We start from the raw sequence: 25,964 nt of genomic DNA, 5'->3' as shown, positions 1-25,964 counted from the left end.
AAAACATCAATGTGTTTGATTATGAGAATCCAGCTATCTTCTATCAAGCCAGATATTAAAGAGGTTTGCAAAAACATTAAAAAATAAACATATAAAAATCAGGATGCAGTATGGATATAATAGGATTGAACACCTGCTATTAATGGCTGAAGCTAGTAATGAGGGTGTGGGAGGGCTGTCATTATACTGGCTGCGTACTTCTGTGTATATTAACTTTTATTTATTTAAAAAATAAGTAGAAAGGTAATAAAGTAAATAATAAAATAAACATTTAAACCATTATAAAAATTAAATGAAACAAGTTCAAAAGATTAACAAAATTTACAAGAACTGTCCTGTACCATAGAGAGTATTGTCAGTCATGTTTATTTAGAACAAGTACTGCTCTGCTTATTATAAAATATAGACCTTAAAATTAGATTTCTTTTATTATCATTTCCTCATATTTCTTTGTTTCTTTCACAAATCTCCCTCCCCAATTATAACTGACAATTGAGTACAGTAAATTTGTCTTACAACTCTTTAAAAATTATTTGCTCTTGGTTTTGGGGCTTTCTCCCATATGCTAGAGGTAGACATGGGCAAAAGAGGGTAATTAAGGGAAAAAAAAAAACACGAAAATACTAGAAATCTGAAACTGGTTACAATCCAAGTAGGACAGAAAGATATAAAAAGGAAAGACTACCGAGAACAAGAAGACGTGAGAGACAGCTCTGTGTAGGTGAGTTAACTTCCCAAAAAGTAGAAGGAAAAATAATATAAGGAGACCCCTGAATAAAGCTTCTTGGATGTTTTAATATTAATTCATCATTAAAAAATTATTTTTCTTGTTACGAGTTTCCTTTCTCGGGCCACAATACCAACGCGTTGATCAAGTTTGGGAGATGGGACAGAGGGAGAAAAAGAGAGAGAGGAGGAGAAGAAGGAGAAGGAGAAGGAGGAAGGTAATAAAGATTCCTATTTATCAGATGTGGAAAATGAGGCAAAAGAAGGTCAAGCAAGGAAAAAACATGGGAGCTCTCTTTCTTAGTCATCAGCATGAAGCAGTCAACCATACATTCAAAAGCACAGCTCTAACTAAAGAAATTGTCTTTCCTACATTCAACTGGTATTCACACAAATATTCCTATTTGGCTGATGTCCTGTACCTATGAAATGGAAAAACTTAACTCACTGTGATGAAAAATTACATTCTTAAAAGAAAATTTTCTTCCTGCTTAAAAAAGAAGGAAAAGATACTATCCAGAGGTGGGGAAATAGCATTACCCTGAGTTGTCTTTGCCAATTCAGTTGTTCGTGGAAACTTAGTTGTGAAGAGTTCTTGGGTGGATTGGTCTGTTTCTGCTGGGGGAAACACAGTAAGATGGCTGGCTTTAAATGATTATCATTATGAATGGGTCAAAAAGAAAACAAGCAAACCCTACTCTTTTCTATCCCGTGCAGTGATAAAAGGGTAAATTGCATTAATAACTATGCCCAATAACCATCGTATGTCAAAGATAATGGTATATTTTAATAACTCTCGTTTATTATATTTACTGTCTTCTTACACTATTATTTTAATGATTATTATAAGGATTTCAAAAGCTTTTAGTTCAGGATCATTGTTTCATGATACTGGACATGGTTATATTCTTGGATATGCCTCCTGTCTTTATGTATTATTGCCTTCATGTTTCCTCCCTATTTCATGAGCTCCACAAATTATTTAGGTGAGCTGGAAAAAAATAGATCATAGAAAATAATGTGTATTTACACCATAGAAGAATAAATATCCTATTTATCTCACGTGAAAATCAAAGTTTGTTTATTGACATACTGGTGCATTACTCCTGACAAAATAAAAATAAGTATGGCAATACTCCCAGTCCCATATTATCTTGAAATCATTACAACATCATACCTACATAGCAAATTACACTGTTCACTTTGCTACATACTGGATCCAAGGAAATACTTGGTGCAAATAATATGTTGTCATCTTATTTTCTGCCTGTTTTATAATCTGGATTCTGCTCATAAGAGAGATTCTTGCGATAGTTGGCCCAGTAAACTGAGATACATTAAAAAAAACAGGGAGTGGAATTTAGATAATTAGCACATCCAGCACTGGTTCCTGATAAGAACTTTTGACTTTGCCATCATGGGTAATGTTGACTTTGAGGGCCTAGGCTACAATAGATGAGTATTTGGTAATTAGGATGCATTTGCTCATTCAGTTAAAAATTTTTTCCTTTGAAAAGGATTCCATTTTAAAATGTGATCAGTAACTTCATTTCAGCAGACACACACAAAGGATGGGTTTATCCGAAAATGGATGAAGGGAGGAAAATAAAGCCACTGATTTAAACAGCCATGTGGGATGTAGCATGGACAGGGCAGAGAAGCCAACAAACACAAGCTGGCAACTCTTGTTTTCCAGTTCATCTTCAGCCAAGTGTCAGGCATAATTGGGTTTCCCACACAGTGAAGACATTGATGCTGAACTCTTCGAAAGCCTAGCCAGCTCATTCCAACCAACCTTACTGACTCATTCATGCATCTGTGTTCCTCCAGGCTACCCGCATGCTCATCAGATTAGTCTGGCTGCCATCCTCTACCCTGTGTCTCTTCCCTATCTGTCTTTAACCTGAAAGAACCTTTCACACCTTTAACTTCAACTCTCACTCCAACTGGAATTCCTGGCATACATGTCACCTCCTCTGTGAAGCCTTCCCTGATACCCCCAGGTAGTTTCCTTGTTCAGCATGCTGCTCATTTCTCTATGAATTCATTGTATTGTATAACATGGGGGTGAATTCAAGGAGCTCTGGTGACTGAGTATGTGGGTTCCAATTTGGCTCTGACATTAGCTGTATGGCTTAACCAGATTTTTAAATCTTTCTGTGCCTCAATTTTCTAAGCTGTAAAATAGGGCAAGTAATAGAAACTACCTCACAAAGTTCTTACATGCCTTAAATTTAAAAATACATGTACATGTAGAACACTGGGTAGCACAGAGGAAGCACAGCTACTGCTAAATCCTGTCTTCATATTAGATGGCGAGCTCTCCAGGGTAACCTTTAAAACAGTTTTATTTTGGAATTCCTATTGCTTGGTATTGCAATTAGCCCCCAGAAGATATTCAAATACTAGATGAAAGTTTTCTTCCCAAATGCAGTTCCAAATATGGAAAAAGCAACAAAAGAGTATAGCATTGATATACTTTGGGAAGATTCTTTCTTAAAAAAATAATTGGAGGGCTTCCCTGGTGGCGCAGTGGTTGGGAGTCCGCCTGCCAGTGCAGGGGACACAGGTTCGTGCCCCGGTCCAGGAGGATCCCACATGCCGCGGAGCGGCTGGGCCCGTGAGCCATGGCCGCTGAGCCTGCGCATCCGGAGCCTGTGCTCCGCAACGGGAGAGGCCACGGCAGTGAGAGGCCCGCGTACCGGAAAAAAAAAAAAATTGGAATTTTGTCAAGATGTTTCAAAATATTCTCATTTTATATTAGAAATCAGCAGAAATATTAGAAGGACAAATATACAGTTAATGTAAAAGAATCAAGTGAAATGGGTATTTTTTTACAATGATAAAAAGAGACCCTCTGTGGTTTGGAAATCTATGAACACAAATGTACATATGGCTACTTTAAGGGCAATTCCTAAAATGTTAAGTCCTCATTGGACTGAAATAGTAAAACAAAATTTACCCAGAGTGGTTTGTAGTTCCTCTTGACTAGACCTTGGTGAAATCATAGGAATGAAAGGGCTGCCTCGTGTCTCTAAAGGAGCTGAAAAGACAAGTACCAAGGTTGTCAATCTTTAGATTCAGAAGCCAGCACCCGGCCAGAATAATATTACATGAGATTCCTTTATTTGAAATAGAAAAACAGAAAACATTAAGTGAGTCAGGAAGAAGAAAGCTAAGTGTGCATAGAACCTTCAGGAAGATGATTGTGGAACATTAGAATAATGGTTCTCAACTGTTTTTTCCACCACGATAGACAATAAATGACATTCAGTCCTTGACACACTCTATGACCATAGCTGGTTAAGATGGGTGTGGGTGAGACATGGTCCTTGGTCTGTCAGCTGCAGCTCTCCCATCCAAGAGAGCACATAGGATTACAACAGGAGAGAGAATATCATCACTGTAGCAAGCATGTGGCATCTGCTCAAGTTTATTTTTAAAAATAAACTGGTGGCAAACTTTAGTATTTTGACCAATATTAATAATAATTACTTGCCAGCATCTTCCACAACATGCTAGTGGGTTATAACATCACAGCTGAGAACCACTAAACCAGCAGAAAAAGTTAACTAGGTGGGCATGAGTAAGGTGGAATCATTCTGAACACAGAGACAAATGAGGTAGGTGAGAATAGGCTCGGTAGTGAGCTGTCTTAAGTTGGTCTTCAGAGCAAACCTTTAGAACATTGCCCTTCTATTTTGAAACCACTGCTTTTCTGTTTTGGAAAGAGTAAAAATAATGAGAATGAAACAATGAAGAGGACTGAGGACAGATAATGTTTCAATGTGATCATTTGAGAAAGACCTGCAATCTTGATGGCAGCCAGGAAAATAATTAGAGTGGGTCAAATGGGAAAACCATTACCTAGTGTTGTCTCTGGCAGATCAATTCTAAAGGTAACAGGTTGCAGAACTAGGCCAAAAGCAAACCAAAGAAATATATTTATGAGAATTACTACCTGGTGAAGTAAACCCAGTTTCTGTGTCTCTACAATGCACCCGTTTGAACATTTAAACATTCTCTTAGAATCATAATAAATACAAGAAAATTCTATACCTTAGGTGACACCCAGGGAACTTGGGTTCAACTAAACTTTAGTTCAACTAAAACTTTAAAGTTTTCATTCACTGTCACTATGAAGAAAATTTGATTAGGCACCCATATTTTTAACTTAAAAGTATACCCACATTTGGAATGTAGATATATTTACATTCTGAAAGAAGGTGAAAATGGTTGGCTCAGGTAATAATTTTGTCTTATAGCTTTAGCATGATTTTCTATTCAACAAAAATACTTTCAGGGAACATAAACTAATTATGCACTATTCTCTCATGGGGAAAAATTTGTCAGGCAGACTGTATGATTAAACCTCCCCAAAAGAAATACACATTTTCTATCCATAATTTTCTCTGAACTTCTTCCACATCACAGTCATTCCAAAAATATATTTACCTCAAGAATAGTTTTCAAAAAATACACTTCCTAACTGGGAAAATAAAACAATTCATTTACCAGGTTCGCTCTGAGAGACTTCAGGGTCTGGTTTATGGGGAAGAAGCACATCTCTTGGAACTAAAAGAAAAAGATTATAAAACACTGTGCACTCTAAATGTCATACTTGGAGTGAAACTTAACCCATAGACCTAAAACCCTGGGAAGCATGAATGAAGCAAAGATGTTTTCACAATGGCTAAAGGGCTAAGCCAAGAAGAGGACCATCTTTCTGAAATGGAAAAATGTCACTGTGTAGGAAAGGTTCTAATGGCAGTAAAACAAAGTTGGTCACAGGTCATTTTGAAGATTCTGTTGAGGGAAAAAAAAAGGAAGAAAAAACTAATGTAATGAAAAGACAAGGAGGTAGGTCTCCCTCAAGTTGTCTTCAAAGTAATAGGTCAGTTTTTGTCTGAAGTGGTTAGCTGCCATTTGATATTCCTGCTAAAATTCCACTGACAGCAACAGAAAATACATTATCTTAAAGAAATGGCCTGCAAATTGAGGAAAACAGGAAGAAAGGCAAAATTCTTGAATATCTAAGGGAAGAACAAAGTTTTATTCTAAAAGGCACTAACAGTCATTATGGGGAGAAAATAAAGCAGGAAGAATCAGTCACTCATTAGAAGATATCGAATGTAAAGTTCATGAGAGTGCTTGTTACATAGTAAACGTTAGATAAATGTTGCCACTTTTGGCATTCTTAGTGATATGGCTTCTAGTATAATAGGTATTAAGTATAGGTATTAGGGCCTCCTGACATATGAGAACATGAAAACAAAGGAGAAAAATATATGCTAAACAATAATCATATTCAGTCCTGATATCCAGTATATTTTTAATGCCTGTGTCCAGTTCTACTTTGGCAAAATAAAATGGTAGGCTGGGAATTTGATACCTTATCTCTCATTGGGGAAAATACCAGGGTGATTTGCCTGTGGTTAATACCAGATTTCTATGGCAAATCTCCTTTCAGGAGCAAGATAACGTATTTCTTTAACTCAGTTTCCCTAAAAGGAGGTCCTTGTCAACCCTACTCACTCACTGAAAAGCTTTCCTACCACACCGAATTCATAAATACCCTTAGGTATGCAGTGTAACTTTCTTGCATCTTATATGGTGCCGGAGGAAAAAAATTAGGATTCAGGCTACAACTCTGCCTCTGAGAAAGATGAAGAAAACTTTTGTACCATGAGGTGGACAAGCACCACTTTATCATTAGTGTAGAAATAGATGATATAAAATGGACATTCATTCTCTTTTATGGCTTTTGGGATCACATTTAACGTGCATATCACATCTGTTCTTAGTCTAGGCCACTAAGCAAGTGCGAGTGAAATCACAGTTGTGGAATCTGGTCCACTGAAAAGAAATGTGACTCCATTAGAACTTCTATGAGCTAAAGGGTAACCACCAGGGGAACTTGATATCTGGACTTTTTTTATTTTTTATTTATTTTTTTTTTTGTGGTACGCGGGCCTCTCACTGTTGTGGCCTCTCCCGTTGCGGAGCACAGGCTCCGGACGCGCAAGGCTCAGCGGCCATGGCTCACGGACCCAGCCACTCCGCGGCATGTGGGATCTTCCCAGACCGGGACACGAACCCGTGTCCCCTGCATCGGCAGGCGGACTCCCAACCACTGCGCCACCAGGGAAGCCCTGGACTTTTTTTAAAAAAGGTAACTTCAAAAAGATTAGTGGTGGACAAAGTTAAAGAAAAACCATCACCATAGTGAACACTTCACCTTTGCTTTGTAGTATTTTTAAGGATTGAAGTGCTAAAATACGAGGCATTTCCAGTTGTAAATCAAACTAACTCTTATCTGGAGGGTGAGGGAGAAGGCATTTTGGTGTGCGTCTGAGAAGGTCACGGCCATACAGAGCAGTCTGAGTTTATAAACATCCTAATTGGTTGCAGTGCTAGACTATACAGAGAGGAGCCGGATTAAGGAAAGGAGAAGCTAAAAAGAAATGTGCTACCAATAAATCCACCATATACTGTAAATACATGATTCACCGCATGCCTTAGTTTCCTGAGGAATTTAGACTAATGTGGATTCCTTTTGCTGCAATTGGCACTTTCTAACCATGAAGGGATGATTTAATAACTGCCATGCCAGACGTTCTAAAGCAGGTGAAATCAGTGGAAAGGAAAGAACTAGAAATATTCACAGGAAAGGGATATGAATCATTCTCTTTCTTGGTCAACGGCAGCTCCAACAAATGCAAAGTTATTCTTTTCTTTTTCCCAATGTGGCATTCCTCCGTATATTAAATTGAATAACAGCATGATTCTTAAAACCAAAATCTTCCATCCTGGAGGAAACTTATCAGTGTAAATCATGACAATTTATTAAGAAGGCAGTTTTGATTTCTTTATAAGATTACTTACCATTATTATATTTTAGACCCATTTGTATTAGCCAATGTACCATTTATATTAAATAACCAATTAACTTACCAGTTATATTAACTGTCTTTTTGAATAAAGGGCACGTTTCCAAAGAACAATTCAACTAACATGAGACAATTGTGAGTGGAAACGTCCAATATGGACAAATGTAAATGAATACGCATGAATGTTTTGCCAGAGTAGATGAGAGAATGAAGGTGTCGCTCTCTGATAGAGATGGTGGAATAAGGAACCTTCAGTAAGGTTTACCCCTGCAATAGGCTACAAAGAGATTCTCTTTGAAAAGTAATACACATAGACCACACACCCTTTTCACCTCCAGATTCCCTCTTCCTGTATTCTAACCTTGTACCCTAAGGTCCAGTCTGAGAGGAAGCAGGTTTCCTGCCCTTTCAGAGACCACTTTCAGAGCTTTACCTGTGCTTGCTCTTGGGTCTCCTTCCCGCCCATCTCCTCTGGGGCCTTTTACTTTCCATTATTTCTATTATCTTCTATTTTTCTCCTTTAGTCTATATTTCCATTTATCCATGAGTTCCTCCCTCTCTACCTATAAAACAGTTCAAATGCTCCAACATCCTAATATTAATAACCATTTCCTTGACATGGCTTCCCCTTCAAACCATCCCTTTCTTGTTCTTATTCCTTTCATCTAAAAACTCTATCTGCCTCTGCTTCCTGGTCTCTTAACTGCATCTCCTCTATTCACTGTGGACTGGCTTCCTGATCTCCTGCACCCACTCCTGCACCCATGGATCCATGAGGCCTCATCCATAGTTCTGAAGTTCAAAATGCTCTGAAGACAGAAAGTGTTTTTTTTTTTTTTCTTAACTTATTTGACAGCAAAACGTGACTAGAACTGACCTGAGGCTATTTACAGTTTTTATTCATCCTGAGTAGTGTGACTGTTCATACTTCTCACTGCAGACTTATGAATATGCTTGTAATCGATGGTATATGTGCTGTTTTACCTTTCCAAAGTCTGAAAATTGCTGAATCCTGAAGCATTGGCCCACAGGTTTCAGATGCAGGCTTCTGGACCCACACTGTCAAGTCCAACAGCTCTTCTGACACCTGTCCACCTCACTGGCATTGACGGTTGTCCTTCCCTGTCTTGCCTTCCGAGTCCCTCTTTCCTGCTACTCTTAGATCTTTTGACAGCAAATTCTGCTGGCTCCTCTTCCTCTGTCTACTCTTTAAATATAACTGTGTCCCCTACGACTTTGATCTCTGATCTCTTATTTTCTCAGTCTGTACTTTATCCTGGATGATGTCATTCACTCACAAGATTTAAGAACCTTCTATATGGAGACACATGACTCCCAAATCTACATCCTAAATATCGACCTCTGTTTAGATATCCAAAAATACATTTCAACCACCAGTCCTACTGGCCCTCCAAACCTAGCATGTACAAACACAAGCCTTCATTCCTCCCTCTGTGTTCCCTGCCTTAGTTAATGGTATTATCATCTACCACCTGCCCAAGCTAGAAATCACAGTGTCATCCTTCTCTCCATAACACCATTCAGTCATTGTCTACATCCTAGCAATTCCATCTCCAAAAGACATTTTAGCACTAGTCCCTTCTTTCCTAATTGCAAAAATGCTGATGTGTGACTGCAAATTAGAATTTGCCCGAGAGCAGTTACAGAACATTTGTAGGATTGGATAGTCTGCTGAAATCTAAACTTTTTTTGCCCCTGGTTTGCTCCCAATGACTGAAGTCTATCCAAATACTTCTGTGGTGACAGAAGTTACCACAAAGCCAAGACAGCCCTTGGTACAGAAACAAATCTACAAAGAAGGCACAGCTCTGTTGAGCCAGGCATCAGGGCAAGTCCTTTGCTCTGAATTCAAAAGCATTCCTCCAAGGCAGATCAAAAGAAAAGCCAGTTCTGTTTTGGTTCTGGACATGATGTGTGGGCTCAGTTTGTCTAGATTTCTCATTAAGTGTTGTAGATAATTCAACTGAGTGACTGAAAGATATTTTCTAAAGGCCTAACTGGATGAAACCTGTGTTATACCTAGAATGAAAGAGCTATACAGATAATCCAAGACTGACTTATTTGGTACAGGTCTAAAAATTCAGTTTTGTCACTTCTGATATCTCTCAGTATAAATTTTGAGATAAACATTGTGTTAAAACATAACTATGTCCTGATTTCAGTACTATTTTCTACATTTTTATAGAGCTTCTATCTCTATAAAAAGGATAGAGATACAAGTACACATTAAGTTTACATGTAATTTACCCTGTTTTCTGAGGAGCCAGTAAACAAGGTTGTGGGCTCATTAGGATGCAAACCTGAGCCTAGACACAACCCCAAAACTGTTTGAATCCAGTCTGTTAAAACACTTGGGAGAACATTAAATAGTAGTAAAGATTGCCTGTGATTCTTCCCGTAGCATCACACCCCTGGAGCAATAGGGGAACCCCTGATGGACACAATGGCAGGACCAACCCTAGGTTTAGAGACAGAATTCAATCTGAACATTTGGAATTGGAGAGTCAATAGAATAAGCTCAATGAAGGTTCCAGAGAGAGTGTTTGTGCTGTTGTTCCAGGGCTCAAACGTACAGGTCAGAGTGTCTGTGAAAAAGAAGGTGTTGATGGAATTAAGGCAAATAGTAGACATTTAAAAAAGAAGAAAATGTTGAACTATTAGATATATTGGTTTAATGAGATTATGTCATATCAGGACCAACAGTATTGCTTTCTCTAACGAAAAGTGAATATAATCACTCATATCAACTGTTGTTATCTGTAATGACTTCATTTCCATTACATATTTTTTCCTCAGTTGAAAACAAGAAGCTGACCTTTTGCAAGTGGGAAGATCAGCTTTTTCCTTATTGGCATTTATAATATTGACTGTTGCATTTAGCAGTACTAACTTAAAGTCCAGACTTTAAAGTCTAGCAAAAGAGGCTCTTTGCAGCTTATCACCACCTGCAACAACCTAGCCATCCCACAGTGGCAGTAACACCCTGTGCTTATACAACCTGGAAAACATGATAGCAAGTGAATTCACTTGCCTCCAAAATGCCATCATTTCAAGCTAGAGCTCAGAAATCCTTTGGTTCTAGGAATGTTCTATATGCTTCTAGGACCATCTAAGAATTTATAAATAATTGAACCTTAAAAAGGGGGGGGAACTTATTGTATTTCTCAGATACTCTAGTTAAAAACTTGGTTTGGCTTATTAGTGAACTAACAGTGAACTAATTAGTGAAGCTAACAGCAGCTTTGTACCGTCACTTGAGGAGCTAGAGAAATGTCTGGGTCCTTGCAGTCCCTACCTTGACTACTCCCACAAACACGAGATTATTCCCCCCATAAAGGGGCAAAAAGCCTTCTCAAATGACAGGCAAGAAATTGACCTGTAGCTAAAGAAATCTTTTTTTCCTGTGTGAAACAAATTTCTTGACTCAAGCAACTGCTCCATGAATGGGTAAAATAGAATTTAAAAGGAAAAAAAAAAAAAGACCCTCAGTGCTGGATAGTATAAAATGTTTGAACCCAAGAAAATGGTTAAACATCATTTCCTCCATTTGTAAAACATCATTTTATCATTTTTGTGGGAAAATCCCCAATTCTTTATTTTATCTTGGTGAAACGTGAGCACAGCATAGTTAACATTGGTAGGTTATTTTTTGGAAGTCAAAAAATAAGAGAATTTTAATTCTAGGAGAAGCATTCTACCCTTGGCATAATTCTCTGCCTTTGGATTATATCAACGACTTACCATATAAGCACTTAGATAATGCTTATGAACACTTTGAAATGATTATATCATGCATGATACAACGTGGTACCTGAACAGAAGTGAAACATGGACCTCACATTCATCAGTCCTCATGTTTCATTGCAGCAGAGTGTGACTGTAGAATGCATTTGGCTTAAACATGAAATAAAGCATTTACCAGGCTGAGTATAGGACACTTCTGGACTTGGTGATGTCTTTGGCTTCGGAGTAACACGCTGGAACACCTTAGGAGCTGAAAGAGAGAGCTCGGATCATGAGTCATTTGGTTTTAGCATCTCCCAGTCTTGCTTAACACATAAGATATGACAAAGTATAAGACTGATTACTGATTTTAAAAAAGTATTGAAATGGGATTTAGATGGAAAAATAAACCTTAAGCTCTAAAAATAGATCAGTTAGAATTCCAGATACTTTAAGAAAAATGAAATCTGAGAAACAGCAAAATTTGACTAAGCGTAAGAACAGGATGAATCATTTTTTAAAAACATCATTTCAGAAGAGATAGCAATTTAATTAATGCAAGAGTGCTCTTCTTTTGTGGATGTTTGCTTGACTTCTTAAACCCATCCCCATGTCTTTCTGTGAAGATGAATTCAGTGAAGTCAGAATGGGAGCCCATGATGTATGGAAAAGAGCAGCTTAAAGTCAGCTCAGCAACGGCAGAAAGAGAAGTGGGCAACGGAATGGAATGGGTGGGCTCACATTCTACATCCCCAGCAACTGTTAAGCTCTAAATAAACCTTTAAATGACATGTTCACAAACCAAAATTGTCTTTCCACAGCTGTTCCTTTGGAGTAACAAGGTGCTAATATAATAGATACCAGGGGGAAAAAAAAGGTCTACTTTGTTTATAGCTCATTTATAGCTCATTTTACAATTTCAAAAGTACTTTCATAAGGATTATGCCCTTTGATTCTCACTGTAATGCTGAGAGGAAGGAATTATCAGCTTCACTTTAAAGCTATTTGCCTGGGGTCATGTGATCATTAAGCACCAGAGACAAGACTTGAACACTGAGGTCCAGACGTGACCGCTAGGTCCCAACACTTGGGCTCGCTATATCCCAGCTCTGCAGGTCACATTTTAGCTTGTTCCTCATTTTTTTAGGTGGAATTAATAAACCGGTCCTAACTGAAAGGATGATTATGAGAATTAAGTGTGAAATGTCAAAATGATGTGAAAGCTATACCCCTATAAATATCTGTTTCCACTTCTGGAGAATCTTTACAAATTTGACATTGAAGGATCTGAGTATATTTTGCTTTTCACATTATTTGCCCCCTCAAGAATTAGGAGCAATTTTGATGGTTATAAGATTTCTAGATATAAAATCATTAACAGGACTGTTCACTATTACTTATGAACATAGGAATCTAAAAATCAAACCTGTATTTTAATGATGAAATATTCTTGATGGTTTCTTCCAAATTTTTGATCCCACTATCCCCTCAAATGCCAAATATAGTGAATTTAAATTTTGCTATCTAATTTATCAACATAGTTTAAGTACAAATGAGGTGGCATGCCCAATTACAGAATTTCATTCTGAAAATAGTGGTAGATGAATACATTGCATTGCTCTTTAAGTTGTACACACTATTGTTAGATGATGCCCTTATAGCCCAACAATAATAATTTGCATCTGATATTGATATTGCACATACGAACAGAACATTCTCCCATTCAAATGACCTTTTGAAATTCACAACAGCTAGCCAGGGGTAAAGAGGGAGTACTACTAGGGTTTAAATATTTGTTTTTGAACTACTGAGTGATACATATGTATACATACACAAATATCCTTGAAAGGCTATAAAAACCTAGGGTATTGCTGGGATCTATTAATTAAAGCTCATATTTTCCTGGGTAAGAGAGATCCTAATTTCACCCACTTTTAAGAGGAATAAGTAGAGTGCATTTTTTCATGATCAATTTTCCAAATAGTCTGCTTACACTAGGTTGCCCTGACAAAGCTAGAAGTGTTTGGACTGTAGCTACTTTCCAGGGGAGATGCTGATGGGCTGGGAGTTTGCTCAGTTGGGACAGAATCAGGATGCTCTCTTGTTATAGTCTGCAGTCACTCCAGGGTTTCAGAGTGAGAGTGGAACCACTGAGCGTATGCATCTATCCATTCTGAAGTTGCTTACCTTGTCGAGGAAGGTTAGCTAAAGGTTTAAATCAAAATCAAACAAAGTTGAAACTGAGAATACAGTGTCATAATGGGAAATTAGAGTAAGCTCCTGAATTACTATATCGTATTTTTATAAGTACAGAGTACGGGTCAAAAAGATAAAATTATGAATAAGTCTTCCTTCTTAGTTCATATCTCCTTTACTTTTTAAAATGTTACTAACGAGGACTTTATATCTTCAATGTCTTAACTTCCAGCACTTCTTGTTTCTCATCTTTTCTCCTATTTTCCATCATTCATTGTTTTATGCTTTCTTATTTCTTTCCATTTCTCCTTTTTCTGCCTCATTTGTTCTATGCTTTATATTCACATAAAAGATTGAGAGCTTCTTCTCGTGATTTTATCTGCTGATTTCTTAAAGTTAGATTTTAGTTTCCTATCCACAAATTTAATATACTTGCTTTGTTTTTTATTCTTATTCTATTATTCATTACTTATTCACTAATCATCAATTATTTTTCCCAGTATTTCTTATATATTAATAGTTCAAATTTATTTCTTGTTATTATTTTAAATTTCTTATTCTTTCAGATGATTGTTGCTTTGGTATCTTCATCTACTTACATATCACACCCATATTATTTTTTAGCAAAGTTTTAGTAATTAAATAAAAACACATTTTAAAATACATTAAAGCAGATTTAAAATCATTAGCTAGATGTAGTACATGGAACTGTTTTTTTAAGGAGTTTTCCTTCAAAGTAATAGGTAAAATTTCTCTCAGAAATATTAAAGAAAGTGTTAATACCTCTCAGATATTAAAGACCATCCCCACATCTACAGTTTTTTTCTTTCAGTAGGGATACAGAGATATGATTAAAGAATTTGTGTTGGTAATTCAGAGCTACTACCTAGATCAAGCATAATTTTGATGCTGCTAACATTTTCCTTTCCCCAGACCATTGGTGATAGTTAGGGTTCCTTTCCTAGTAAATTGGGTAGGTGCACTTCATATGCTTTTTGGAAGTGGGCCATGTATAAAAAATAAATTTAGATTTAAGGGACTGGCCTAGACTATAACTTCCTTGACTACAGAAGGATGAAATTTTGTTTCACATTCCCAGTGTCTAGCACATTGTCTGGTGTGAGGTCAGCATGCAATAAATAGTTGTTAAGTGGCTAACTGATGAAATGAATTAGTTAATCAGCCACTTAAGCATCAAGGGTGGTACAATTTTAAATTAGGAGAGAAGAGAGACAGGAGATCAGTTGATTCATGACAATAGACTAGGCATGACTGGGTATATGCTTGGAGTAGGGACCAATGTTAGAGATGTCTGGAAAAACTGATGGACTGCAGAGGCCGGATGAGGAAGAGGATAAAAATCGATGTAAAATGCTCAGGATCTGCAACAGATATAAATGAGAAACTGAAAGGAGGGAAAGATGAGCTTTCTTTGAGGCATGTCAATTTTATGGTAGCCTGAAATGGAGATCTGCCAAGTCAGTCAGAGGAATTGGACAAGATCTTGGTTGAGAAGTTAGGGTTAGAGTTAATCATTCAATCATTCAAGTAAGAGCTTTTTGAACAGAATAAAAAATAGTTTATAATGACTCTTGTTTAGGTCCTTCTCAAAATTCCTAGCAAAACAACCAAAGCAATATTATGTTATTATTTTATAGGAGAGGATATATATTAAAAATCTTCATGACCTAATGTTAAATAAAATTGACTGAAAGGCCAAAAAAAATTAGGTGATTGGCAGGGGGAGGACATTCAAGGACCATGGAAGGTTTTCTCAAGCTGCGAGAAGTAAAGGGAGTAGGCAGGCTACTCTTTTAAGAAATTCCATTCTCCTCCATCCCCCTCTCAAATAATATAACAAAAGGGAAGCTTCTGGAATAAGCTACTCCAATAATATACTTTTTGATAAAGTCTAAAAATAAATGTAAATATTTATTAGGTTTCAAAGGAAGTCTTATTTTATAAGGGTTAAAAACCTAACTTGCTATAATTCAACAGAGTAACTCCGCTAACATCAAACTTTTCAGGCCAGAATATAAAATAAGTATTTACCTGGCTGTGTCGGTGGGATTCTTAGACGTGGAGATATTTTTGGTTTGGGAGGAGCTCGCGGTGTCTGCTTGGGCACTAAAAGAAAGGATATAGGTTCGGAGCCCTTGAGGTCTTCAAGAGTCACAGTACCTAAACCTCTAGGATCTCAGAGATGTTTGTTGAGTAATTGAAGACCTAAATACACAGCAGTTAAAGTTCCCAAAGAGCCACAAAGTATAAGAAGGTAATTTTCTTATTATAATGGAAAAAAAAAAGGCAGCACATTAAAGATATCCAAGATATTCAGCTGGCAAATGAAACTGTTGGAATTTTAGAAATATCCACTTCAAATACCTATTAAATAGGTTAAAAATAAATTTCAGAATAAAATAATTCATCATTATAAGTTCACATCGCTTTATCAGAATAACCCAGTATATTTTAAGCGCAAAGAGATACAATTTCTTGTAAATAAAAAGCACATCACATTCCAAATATACCTAGAAAATGAATGTATCTTAATAGTGCTAATGGAAAAAAATTAATCTTGTTAAACAAAACACAATTTTTATTGGTCATATTGGAGAAGAAAAATTGAACAGAAATTGAAAGGATACATTATTGAAGAAAGTTATTCTTCTGCTGAGCAATTCCCAAAGAAGTTCTAGAACACTCAGTGTAAAAAATCAATTATTTCTTCACCAAGAAAAGTTAATCCTGCTGGAGGAAAAGAATTATCAAATGAAAGATCGCAGCTTGTGGAAATACCTCGTTTGGTTGGGTTCAGTGTGTTTGGGATAAAGAAAGATAACAAGAAATAAAATGGTTTTCAAGGTCACGGAGTTTCAGGCACCTTAAGAAAAGCTTGCTGAAAATAAGAGTTATAAGATAAAAGAAGAAGCTGAGTCTGTAGGGACTTCTTCCTGATAGTTAATCAAAATATACAAGGCATGCAATGGTTTCAGTGGAATCTTGTCGCCTGTGGAGAGATGAACAAGATATGTTGGAGATTACACTGGTTTAGGAGCCTGGAGCTGGGAGATTTAGAGTTCCCTTTGCGGATCACTCGGTCTACAACATTGGGTTCTTCATCCACAGTAACAGGATTTTTAAGAGCCCTTCCAACCCTAAAATTCTATACTTCTATGGTGTTCTTAGTCTTGTGACATTCTGACTCTGAACTGCTTTGCTTGCTGAAGTTCGTACTGATAGGCTATTTGCTTCCCCAGGGTATAAGAGACCATCTTGCAGGTAAAGGCATGTCATGAGGCAATTCTATAAAAAATGATTCAGAATGAGATTAGTATCACTGATAGTATCTATGATTAAATATTTAATCATATTAATGATTAAAGCTATTTAAAAAAACTTTAGAAAATTAGAGATAATTGACACAGATCCAGTTAATGCAGTCAGTGTGGAATTTTGGTAAAAATTAAACTGTAGAGTTTAACAGGCAAAGGATATTAACAGGATTTGACAGGAAATTTTAGAGGACAATTAATAAAATTAATATCCATATCTCCTTTGGAAATAGAGCCATATAAAATAGTTTAATGGCCATCAAAATACAAGTTTGGGCTTATTTATGATAAACTGACGTTCCAAGAGAGCCTGCAGATATTGAGAAAATTTTCCCTTGTAAGAAGCATATTTAGTTACCCGCATTGATGATTTGTTTTCCCATATTTCAAATTCCACCATCAGGTAAACCCTTATGACTTGCCAAGTAACCAGTTTGACTTCAGTTTCTCTTATTTGTATGCAGTGAAATGGCCAAACTGCCACAGGAAGGAGCAGTAGAAAGTAGTAAGGGACCTGAATAATGACAAGATGACCGACCAATTGTACCCCCTTTTGTGGAATGCTCCAGTATTTCTGGAGGTTTTGGTTAATCTTAAACAAATTAACTATCTTAAAATAGTTTTTATATGACCACAGACCTTGTAAAACTAGTCAAGATGATAAAGTATTTAAAATTGGGATATTTATATTTTAAAAAGAAGATAAATGTTCTTCCCCAGAAACATTACTATTTTCTGTATGAAAGACTTGCAGAGTAGCTGAGAGGTGTTTTTCAGTTATATCCTAAATAATGTTCACAACACTGCCATATGACTGGCTATTGATTACGGATAGAAGGAGGAGTGGGGCATCAGAAAGGTAGAGTCAAATACCGTGAGCAGTGATTAAGTTAGGGCCTCTGATAACTAGTAATAGTGCCCATATATATTGTCTTTCCATTCTTGTAAATTCTGCAAACACTCACCTTCTACATGAAACAAAAAATAACGTATTTACCCGGTTCGGTCTGAGGCTCATCTGGGCTGGGTAGGATTACAGTTTGGGAAGGCAGAGGTGATGTTTCTACAGTAATTGAAGGAAAGTACCCAGGGTTACTACAGCACTTCACACACCTTGAGTACAGATGACAGAAGAGATGGTGACAAGTAGATTTTAAAGAAAAAAAGAAAGCAAATTGCAAGCCTACAGCAAAATAGCACTCCTACTTCTTCATAATGCATTTAGTTTAAAAGCTGCTTAGAGATGCCAGGTTACAAAATACTTTCAAGGTAAGCAATAGCCTTACTTTTTAAATCCTCACTCCACACTAGTAGATCCCCAACAGTGCTAGAAAGATAGGTTCAGGAGGAACCATAAGGAGAAAAATAAATAAAAAATGTAAGGCATAAGCCATTCAGCAGCATTGAATTTTGTTTAACTAACGAAGAAAAAAATCAAACATGTAAATGAATGTGATGAAATGAGTGTTAATGGAAAGTATGTTGCTAGGGCAGAAGGTATAAATGGATCATCATACAAAAAATATTATCTGAAGTATTCAACGTAATACCAAGCTGGCAGAATGTTTAACATTAGGAAAAAAGACACTTTAGATTTGACAGTTTCAGTGACTGAAGTAGAGAGAGACCAAGATCTAGATACAAAGCTGAATGGCAGAAGACACTTTTTGGACAATGGTTATGAATAGAAGCACCTAGAAAGAAAATTAACTGCCATGACAAAGAATGATGTTGCAACATGAATTCACAATGAGGGAGAACTTGGGTTCTCAGGTGATGGCGACAATGAGGGCAAAAAGTGCCAGGGTGTGTCATTACCTAGCGTGGTCTCAGGTGGTTCAGACACATTTGTAATAGATTCCACAACTGTATCAAAACAAAGGAGAACAATTTTAAAAAGCTTAAGATGTTAGGCCACAGTCAAGTATCTCTTTCTTGAATATCAACACACCTCATTCTCTTGAGAATCTGCATCACATTTTTACAGATAGGACAATGGATTAGGATAAGAAAAAAGAATCAAGAGGGAAATCCTATTCTATAACCCTAATCCTCCAGCTAATATTTATGTTTTAACTGTCATTAACTGTCAAATTTATTATGCCTCAATATTTAGATACCACAGAGAAACTGAAATTTCTGTATTCAGAGAGTCACTTATCATTTTAATTTTAAGAATTCAAGAATTTTAGAAGCTATAGCTCTTCAAAGCTATTCCACTGTAGATCAAGTACCCCAGCTTGAACTTTCAAATTATATGAAATGTGATACTAATTAAAATTTTTTTGAATAAAAGAATAGAAGCATGAAAACCTTTACCACCTTCAGTCTTTGGCTCCTCTGGCCTGAGTGGTGCTTTGGCAGTGGAATATACATAATCTATTTCAGTTGGTGCTAGGGAAGAAACAGGGAATGGAGGGTTAGTGGTGGACAGCCCATAGCACCCACTTTAATGGAACACTGCTTAATTTTAAAACAGAGGTTAATTAAGTAGATATATTTGTGAGAATAAATAACATTTAGTTAGATTATGAAGATGACTACAATGAAGGCAGGAAATGAAGGCAGTGTGCAGTGTGGAACACATACACACACACACGATAAATGGCAGGGTCTACAGCGATTTCTACCTGGAGCAAAGCAGATGATTTCACTTCCTTATTTTTGTTTAAGGATTCTAGTGAGAAAAAGACATAGAGTGAGTCCTTTGAAAGCATGGGGATGAATCCTAAAAACAATATGAAAATGAAAAATAGGATGTGCATATTTGTATTAAAAGTGATCAGAATATTAAAAAATGAAATTGTGCATTCACAGTGAGAGGAAACTAAGCAAGAAAATTGTGAAACTTGCATAGCAACACAGCAGATACTAGCAAAATGAGCTGTATATAACATTTGACTGTCAAGTTTCACTGGATGAGCACAGGCAATACGTGAGGAGCCATGAAATGTCACAAAGCATGAAGACATCCCAAAATGACTTCCACAATGAGATGGAAAAGCACATATACCTGACTTCCCATTGGGGAACATTATTACCTATAGCCTCCTTTGATGACTCAGTGCTAAATGTAACCGATTCCAGGACTTCAGAAACTAGCAAAAAACACAAAATGGTAAAATTGATCAAGGATGGGTTGTTGTGAGCATTGAATGAATTCATACAAACTAAGTATTTAGACAAGTGCCTTGTACCTGTAAGTGCTCAATGTCAGCCGTTACCATAATAACAATAGCACTATTAACCCTAAAGGAAACTCTAATAACCAAATTCAGAATTTTATAAGTATTATAAGTTATCATTAACAACCACAGAACCTTGTTCCATCAACATAAGCATCAAAACGCCATTTAGCTAATTAAGAGATACACAAAAGGAATGAAATGAAATTACAATCCTATGTTAAAAATAAGATCTGGTGTTTCAAAATAAATGTCAGAGAGTTGCAATAGCATTGAAAAGCATGATCTTTAAAATTTGTTTTTAATTTTGAAGGGCAATAATGTTTAGGCTCATATTGTGTAAGGTGAAATTTTGTTATCTTTACTGAAGTGAGAACTTTCTCCTTCCTTAATGGTCACAATTGAATGAGCATTCTTTTCACATAGCAGAGCAGAAGTTTAGCTTATTACTAAAGAGAACCACAAGTCTGTAACTTAGTGAAAAATAAAGGTAAAGAATAAAATCAGTTCTTCTAAGTGGTTCTGTTGACTACTTAATCAGATATGTGATTATTCTCTAATATTATACAGAGCAAACCCAAATGAAGATAAGTATTTCTATACAGTTGAATAACATAATTAATATGAAATAATGTATTATTAATTTACACCAGTATGCAATCATGGAAGGAGCATGTACAATATACAGTTATTAAATGTGTATTCTTTTGTATTTTTTAATATTTGGAAATACAACACTTGGGGTATGCCCCCTGAAGCTCATGGTGTACCCAGATAGATTAAATAATCTATTTACCAGGTTGACTTTGTGTCATTTCTAGGCTTGGTGATGTCACTGGTTTCAAAATAAGAGTATGCAGTTCAGTGGGAGCTGAAAGAAGAGGGTCTAAGTTGTCAAACTAATTATGGATAATTTCACAGGTAGCAACACACAGACCTTCAGAATCACAGGGTTATGGAGAGGCAATGCAGAATATGCATTATTTAAAGCAGAGATTGGCAAATTATGGCCCTCCCAAATCCAGCCCTCTTCCCGACCTGTGAGCTAAGAGTGATTTTTACATTTTTAAATGATTGAAAAAAAATTAAAGGAAGAGTAATAATCTATGACATGTAAAAATGGTATGAAATTCAAATAAAGTTTTATTGGAACACAGCCACACCTACAAACTAAGATGATTCAAGGTGTATTTACATATCACTTACATCTTGGCTTTGGTTACCTACAAGCTACAACAGCAGAATTGAGTAGCTGTGACAGACTGAATGGTCAGCAAAGTCTAAAATATTCACTATTTAACTCTTCACATAAAAAAATTTGCTGATCCCTGATTTTAACTATCCTTCTAGAAAAAGGAAGAGCCTATTTGTAAAACTGAGGTTCTCAATGACTACTGTATCTGAATCTATATTCCCACAAGGGCTTTCTAAGTATTTCCTACAGCTGGTTTCATGACAGTATCATTAACAAAATGTTCAGTATCATCTAGGAGTGTTTTATTCTATGTTCCAGTTTGACCACCCCCTTGGGTACCCTCAATAGGTGTCAAAACTTTTTTTTTTTTTCTGACTAGGTATTTTTTATTTATTTTTTATTTAGCAAATTTAATCAGTTATACATATACATATGTTCCCATATCCCCTCCCTTTTGCGTCTCCCTCCCGCCCTCCCTATTCCACCCCTCCAGGTGGTCACAAAGCACCGAGCTGATCTCCCTGTGCTATGCAGCTGCTTCCCACTTTTGCTGTTCCCACCATTCCAACCACTAATTCAAATCCTACTTAATTTCAAAGCTCAACTATTCTCTATCAGCCCACATAGATCCTTGACTCCTTTAAATATTTTTTCTAAAATTTTTACCAAACAAGCTGCTTTTGTATAAGCAAATTATCTTCTATCTAAGAAAAACTCAAGAACAGGTTTTCTTCACAATTATACTGTACTTTATTCAAGAGGTAAAACATGCCCTTACTTTTGATCTCTTCCTCTGCTCTACACTCTATCCTACTCAACTGCTAATGTGGTGCTGGGACCACAGAGGGCAAGGAAATGGTTGTTTACCTAAGACAAAGAAGCAATGCTATTTTAAAAAGAGATGAATGGAATAGAATGCTAAGAGAATTGAATAAGATGCATCTTTTGTCAGAGGGAATCCTTATGCATTTGGCTACCATATAAATCTCCAACCATGAACCTTCTTGTCCACATGAAATTGTAGAGATTCTACCTTCTCTCTTAGCGGACATAGAGGTGGGAAATGCAAGTTAGCAAGCCACATCACTGTCACTCTGGGGGTCCAACTGCAATGGGCTGGAAGGACTCCTTAAACAGAAAACCATAGATTTTCTTGATTTTTAAACTGTGAAGCTTTGGGAAATTTAGTGTTTGGGAGAAGGCTTTTTTCCCCTATGATTTGAAACTAAAGGAAGAAAACCTTGAGTTGCTATTGTATTTGTAGGTCTAGAAACCATCAACAGCATTGCACCTGTACCAATGTTTTGTAAAATATTAGATTTTCTTGAGTTTATTGCCTGAGTTTGAAAAATTTTACTTTACCAATATAATTTGTTCCTTATCATAAGGGTCTTTTAGAGACCAAAATAATAACAAAATTTGTTAATTTAAAGATATAGGTATTAATGTGTATAATTAGATACTCAGAGAGATTCCTACTTAGTAAAGGTTAAGAACTAATGTTAAACTGTGGTGGAGAATAAGGAATAGTCAAGTTCATCAATGATGGGGGAGCCTGTAATTTAGATTCACTAGAATTGACACTTCCACGAAGCAACTTGTTTTTGGTAATTTAATATAACAGGGAAACCTCATTCCTTAAAATAGGAAGAGATTAATGAGGATATCACAAAAATCTTACAGAAAGTAAGCTGCTCGGAGAAATTTCATGGTACTTAATTATTATCATTTTATAGATCTAAATACCAAATAGAAGGCAAACAATTTGGACTTCAGACTCTTCACTGAATCATATAATGAAATGTTAAAGGGGTTTTCATGGAAGATAGATTTCCTCAGCTGGATCCAGGGACAACTGTTAAAAGCAATAGGTAGCACCTTAATTAAGAATTCTGACTACGTAAAAGATGAAGCATGAAACAGAATTACAATAGCACTCGAAGGAAGTGGGAGAAACTCTGGCCATGACAGTGATGGAGTGGGTTTTTAATGAGTGTAAAAGCATTTAATGAGGTCACAAAAATCATTACCTAATGTTGTTTCTGGAGCTTCAGAACTATGAATAACAGGTTCAAAGCTAGTAGCAGGAACTAACCAAAAGCAAAAACATGAACACAAGAAAGTTTAAACACACATAAAAAGTCTTAATTTTTCTTTCAAAACATTAGTTTCAAATGACAATTTTTTTAAACTTTTGCATTCGTAGAAAGCAAACAGTCTCTGTAGCTAGGAATAATTCATTGCAGAAGGTAGGCACAACCTTTGAACTCTGCTATGAATCTTAGTATGGTCAACATGAGCCTTTCCTAGGTGTTTGATTTTCTGATTCTCATATGGAAGCTAGCTTTGGAAAATCTGTTTAGGCAATATACACAAAAAAATATGTGAAAGTAACTTGTAACATTTCTTGGAAGCTGAAAAAAAATACCTAAGTTTATGTACTCACAGTTATAATAAACTGATAACGTGTTTAAATGTAGATATAGCAATAAATAACCATGAGTGACTATGCCAATCTTGCTATAGATAAGAGAGACCAAGAACTTCATCCAAGAAGCAGCTGTTAACCACAACTTAATGCCTTGACTCTTAGGGAACATGAAGGCTGTTACTTCCCATTGGAGACACTGCTTTGGGACTCCACTGGGACAGGCTGCTAGGGCTTACCCCTCAAACCATGAAATAACACATTTACCCAGTTTGGTCTGAGGTGCTTCAGGGCTTGATGTGGTTTTAGGTCTGGGACGTGGACGACGAACTCGTGATGTTTTAGGAGCTGAAGGAAGAAACGTTGGATTACTCTAGTGAAGGTGGTTTTGGAAATAAGGTTCTAGATTTTCTAAATATGTTATATTTCCTTGAAATTTAAGACATATATTTTAAAGATGCAAATATGTTTGCCTATTTTGTTAATTCTTTTATCACTGAAGATTCTTCAGAAGTAAAACTCACACATAAAATTAAGTCAAGAAATGAAGAGTCTTGTAAATGTCTAAAAAAGGTAAGGACTATCATCAAACCATAGTAAGTTCACACTAAGGAATTACATATGCCCCCCATCCATGGAACCATACAAATTGTTATGATTTAATTGGTCTAGAGAAGACATAGACATTCCCGACCATGTCTGAAACTAAGCTTTAAATGTGAGCACTGTTTAGACAAAAGTACATGACACAAATTCAATTAAGATTACATGGTAGACAGACATTTTGATCTAAGTCCATGCATAGCTTTTAAAAACAACAGGTAACTTCTTTTTAGAGTCTTCAATACTCTTATTAAGAAGAAAAATAAAGTTGAAGGACAGCAGAGGATGACAAGATAGTCTTATGAAGCTGGTGATAATGTTATTACAATGATGATGATGATAGAGTGGATTGACAATGAGCAGGAAAAAATTGTTGAGGAACACAGAATATCATTACCTAACGTTGTTTCTGGAGCCTTGGTTCTAAGAGTGACAGGTTCAAGGACTGTAGGAAGAACTGGCCAAAAATAATAAAATAAACCAAAGAGATTTAAAAAATTTACTTGAAGACTAATTTCAGAAGCCAATTGTTGAGTTTCAGGACTGAGAGAAAAGAGACACTTGTTCTTTGCCAATTTGACCAAATTGTGGTGAATATCAATTAATCTCATAAAATAGGTACACCATTGTACTTTGCTCAATATCACTGTGTTCAACAAGAAATTCTACATGTTTGATTATCTGATTCTGGTATGAAAGACTCTGCTGGATAAGCTTTTTACACATTTATATAATATATAATTTCTAACTACTGGAAAAAGCATTTATCAGTCTATTTGTACTTCTATACAAGTTGACATAAATGTCTACTATTTCAATAATCATAAGTACAATAACGAGTTCATATGTTTGAAAGTATAAGGATCAATGTAACAAATGGAGTGTGTTCATCAAAATTTCAAAGTGGTCCTTGATTCAATAAAAGTGAAGAAACTCTGTCAAACCCTGTTAGAGAAGGAGAGAGAGTCAGCCTACTCTATCACAAAAGCCCATCATTTAAACTTTCAAGACTCAGGCACATTCAAAAATTTGACCATTAACTAAAAACATCATTCCTTGAAACAAGAGATCTACCAATATAATCATATAGACACTAATTCAATAAAAAGTAACACAATCAAAAAAACATGGTATTTCCACAATTGATGAGGAAAAAGTGAGTGATGAAAATAAGGGATAGGTGGAAATTCATGTTTGAAAGGAAGCTTAAAATAGCCAATGCTGTTTAAGCAAATGCACGTGATCACATGACACAGCATTGAGTGGTTACATGGCAGTTTGACATCCTGAAATTAGTATACACACAGTTCTCTTAAATTCAACAGATAACTTGACATAGAATGTAGCAAAACTGCAAGGTAAAGACTGTAATGGGATGACAACAGAGGGTATAGAAATGGTTTTAAGATGCAGGAGAACCTGTGGCTACAATGGTATGACAATGAGCAGGAAAAGCACTATTTGAAGGACACGCATTCTCATTACCCACGATTTCTGGAGCTTCAGTTCTAAAAGTACCAGGTTCAAGATCTGCAGTGGGAACTAGTCAAAAGCAAGGAAATAAACACATGTGAAAAGTCAGCAAATTAAATCTTACCAGTATAATAGTGCTTCAATAGGTATATAACAATTTGAAATTATTTTTCTGAAATTACATATTTG

General features: G+C 36.2%; 1 protein-coding gene across 3 annotated transcripts in view; it reads right to left on the bottom strand.

Annotated features, from left to right (window-relative positions):
- The window catches only part of ABI3BP (ABI family member 3 binding protein), a gene marked incomplete at both ends in the record, with an annotated part of 249,712 nt that overhangs the window by 54,282 nt on the left and 169,466 nt on the right, over positions 1 to 25,964 (bottom strand). For 2 of the 3 annotated variants that reach the window (XM_079704666.1, XM_079704667.1), the window contains 5 exons: positions 1,267 to 1,344; positions 3,689 to 3,769; positions 5,242 to 5,301; positions 11,557 to 11,631; positions 15,609 to 15,683. In XM_079704666.1, coding sequence (XP_079560792.1) covers positions 1,267 to 1,344; positions 3,689 to 3,769; positions 5,242 to 5,301; positions 11,557 to 11,631; positions 15,609 to 15,683 — 369 coding nt within the window. Of the gene's footprint in view, positions 1 to 1,266; positions 1,345 to 3,688; positions 3,770 to 4,593; positions 4,642 to 5,241; positions 5,302 to 11,556; positions 11,632 to 15,608; positions 15,684 to 17,888; positions 17,955 to 18,709; positions 18,758 to 19,213; positions 19,286 to 19,932; positions 19,990 to 20,872; positions 20,948 to 23,301; positions 23,362 to 23,966; positions 24,048 to 24,699; positions 24,760 to 25,787; positions 25,845 to 25,964 lie in introns of all 3 variants that reach the window. The other variant, XM_079704665.1, reaches the window with a different exon arrangement.

This window comes from Hyperoodon ampullatus (genome assembly GCF_949752795.1).
Source record: "Hyperoodon ampullatus genome assembly, chromosome: 5".
Taxonomy (NCBI): Eukaryota; Metazoa; Chordata; class Mammalia; order Artiodactyla; family Ziphiidae; genus Hyperoodon; species Hyperoodon ampullatus.
This window is presented reverse-complemented; position numbering and strand designations above follow the sequence as displayed.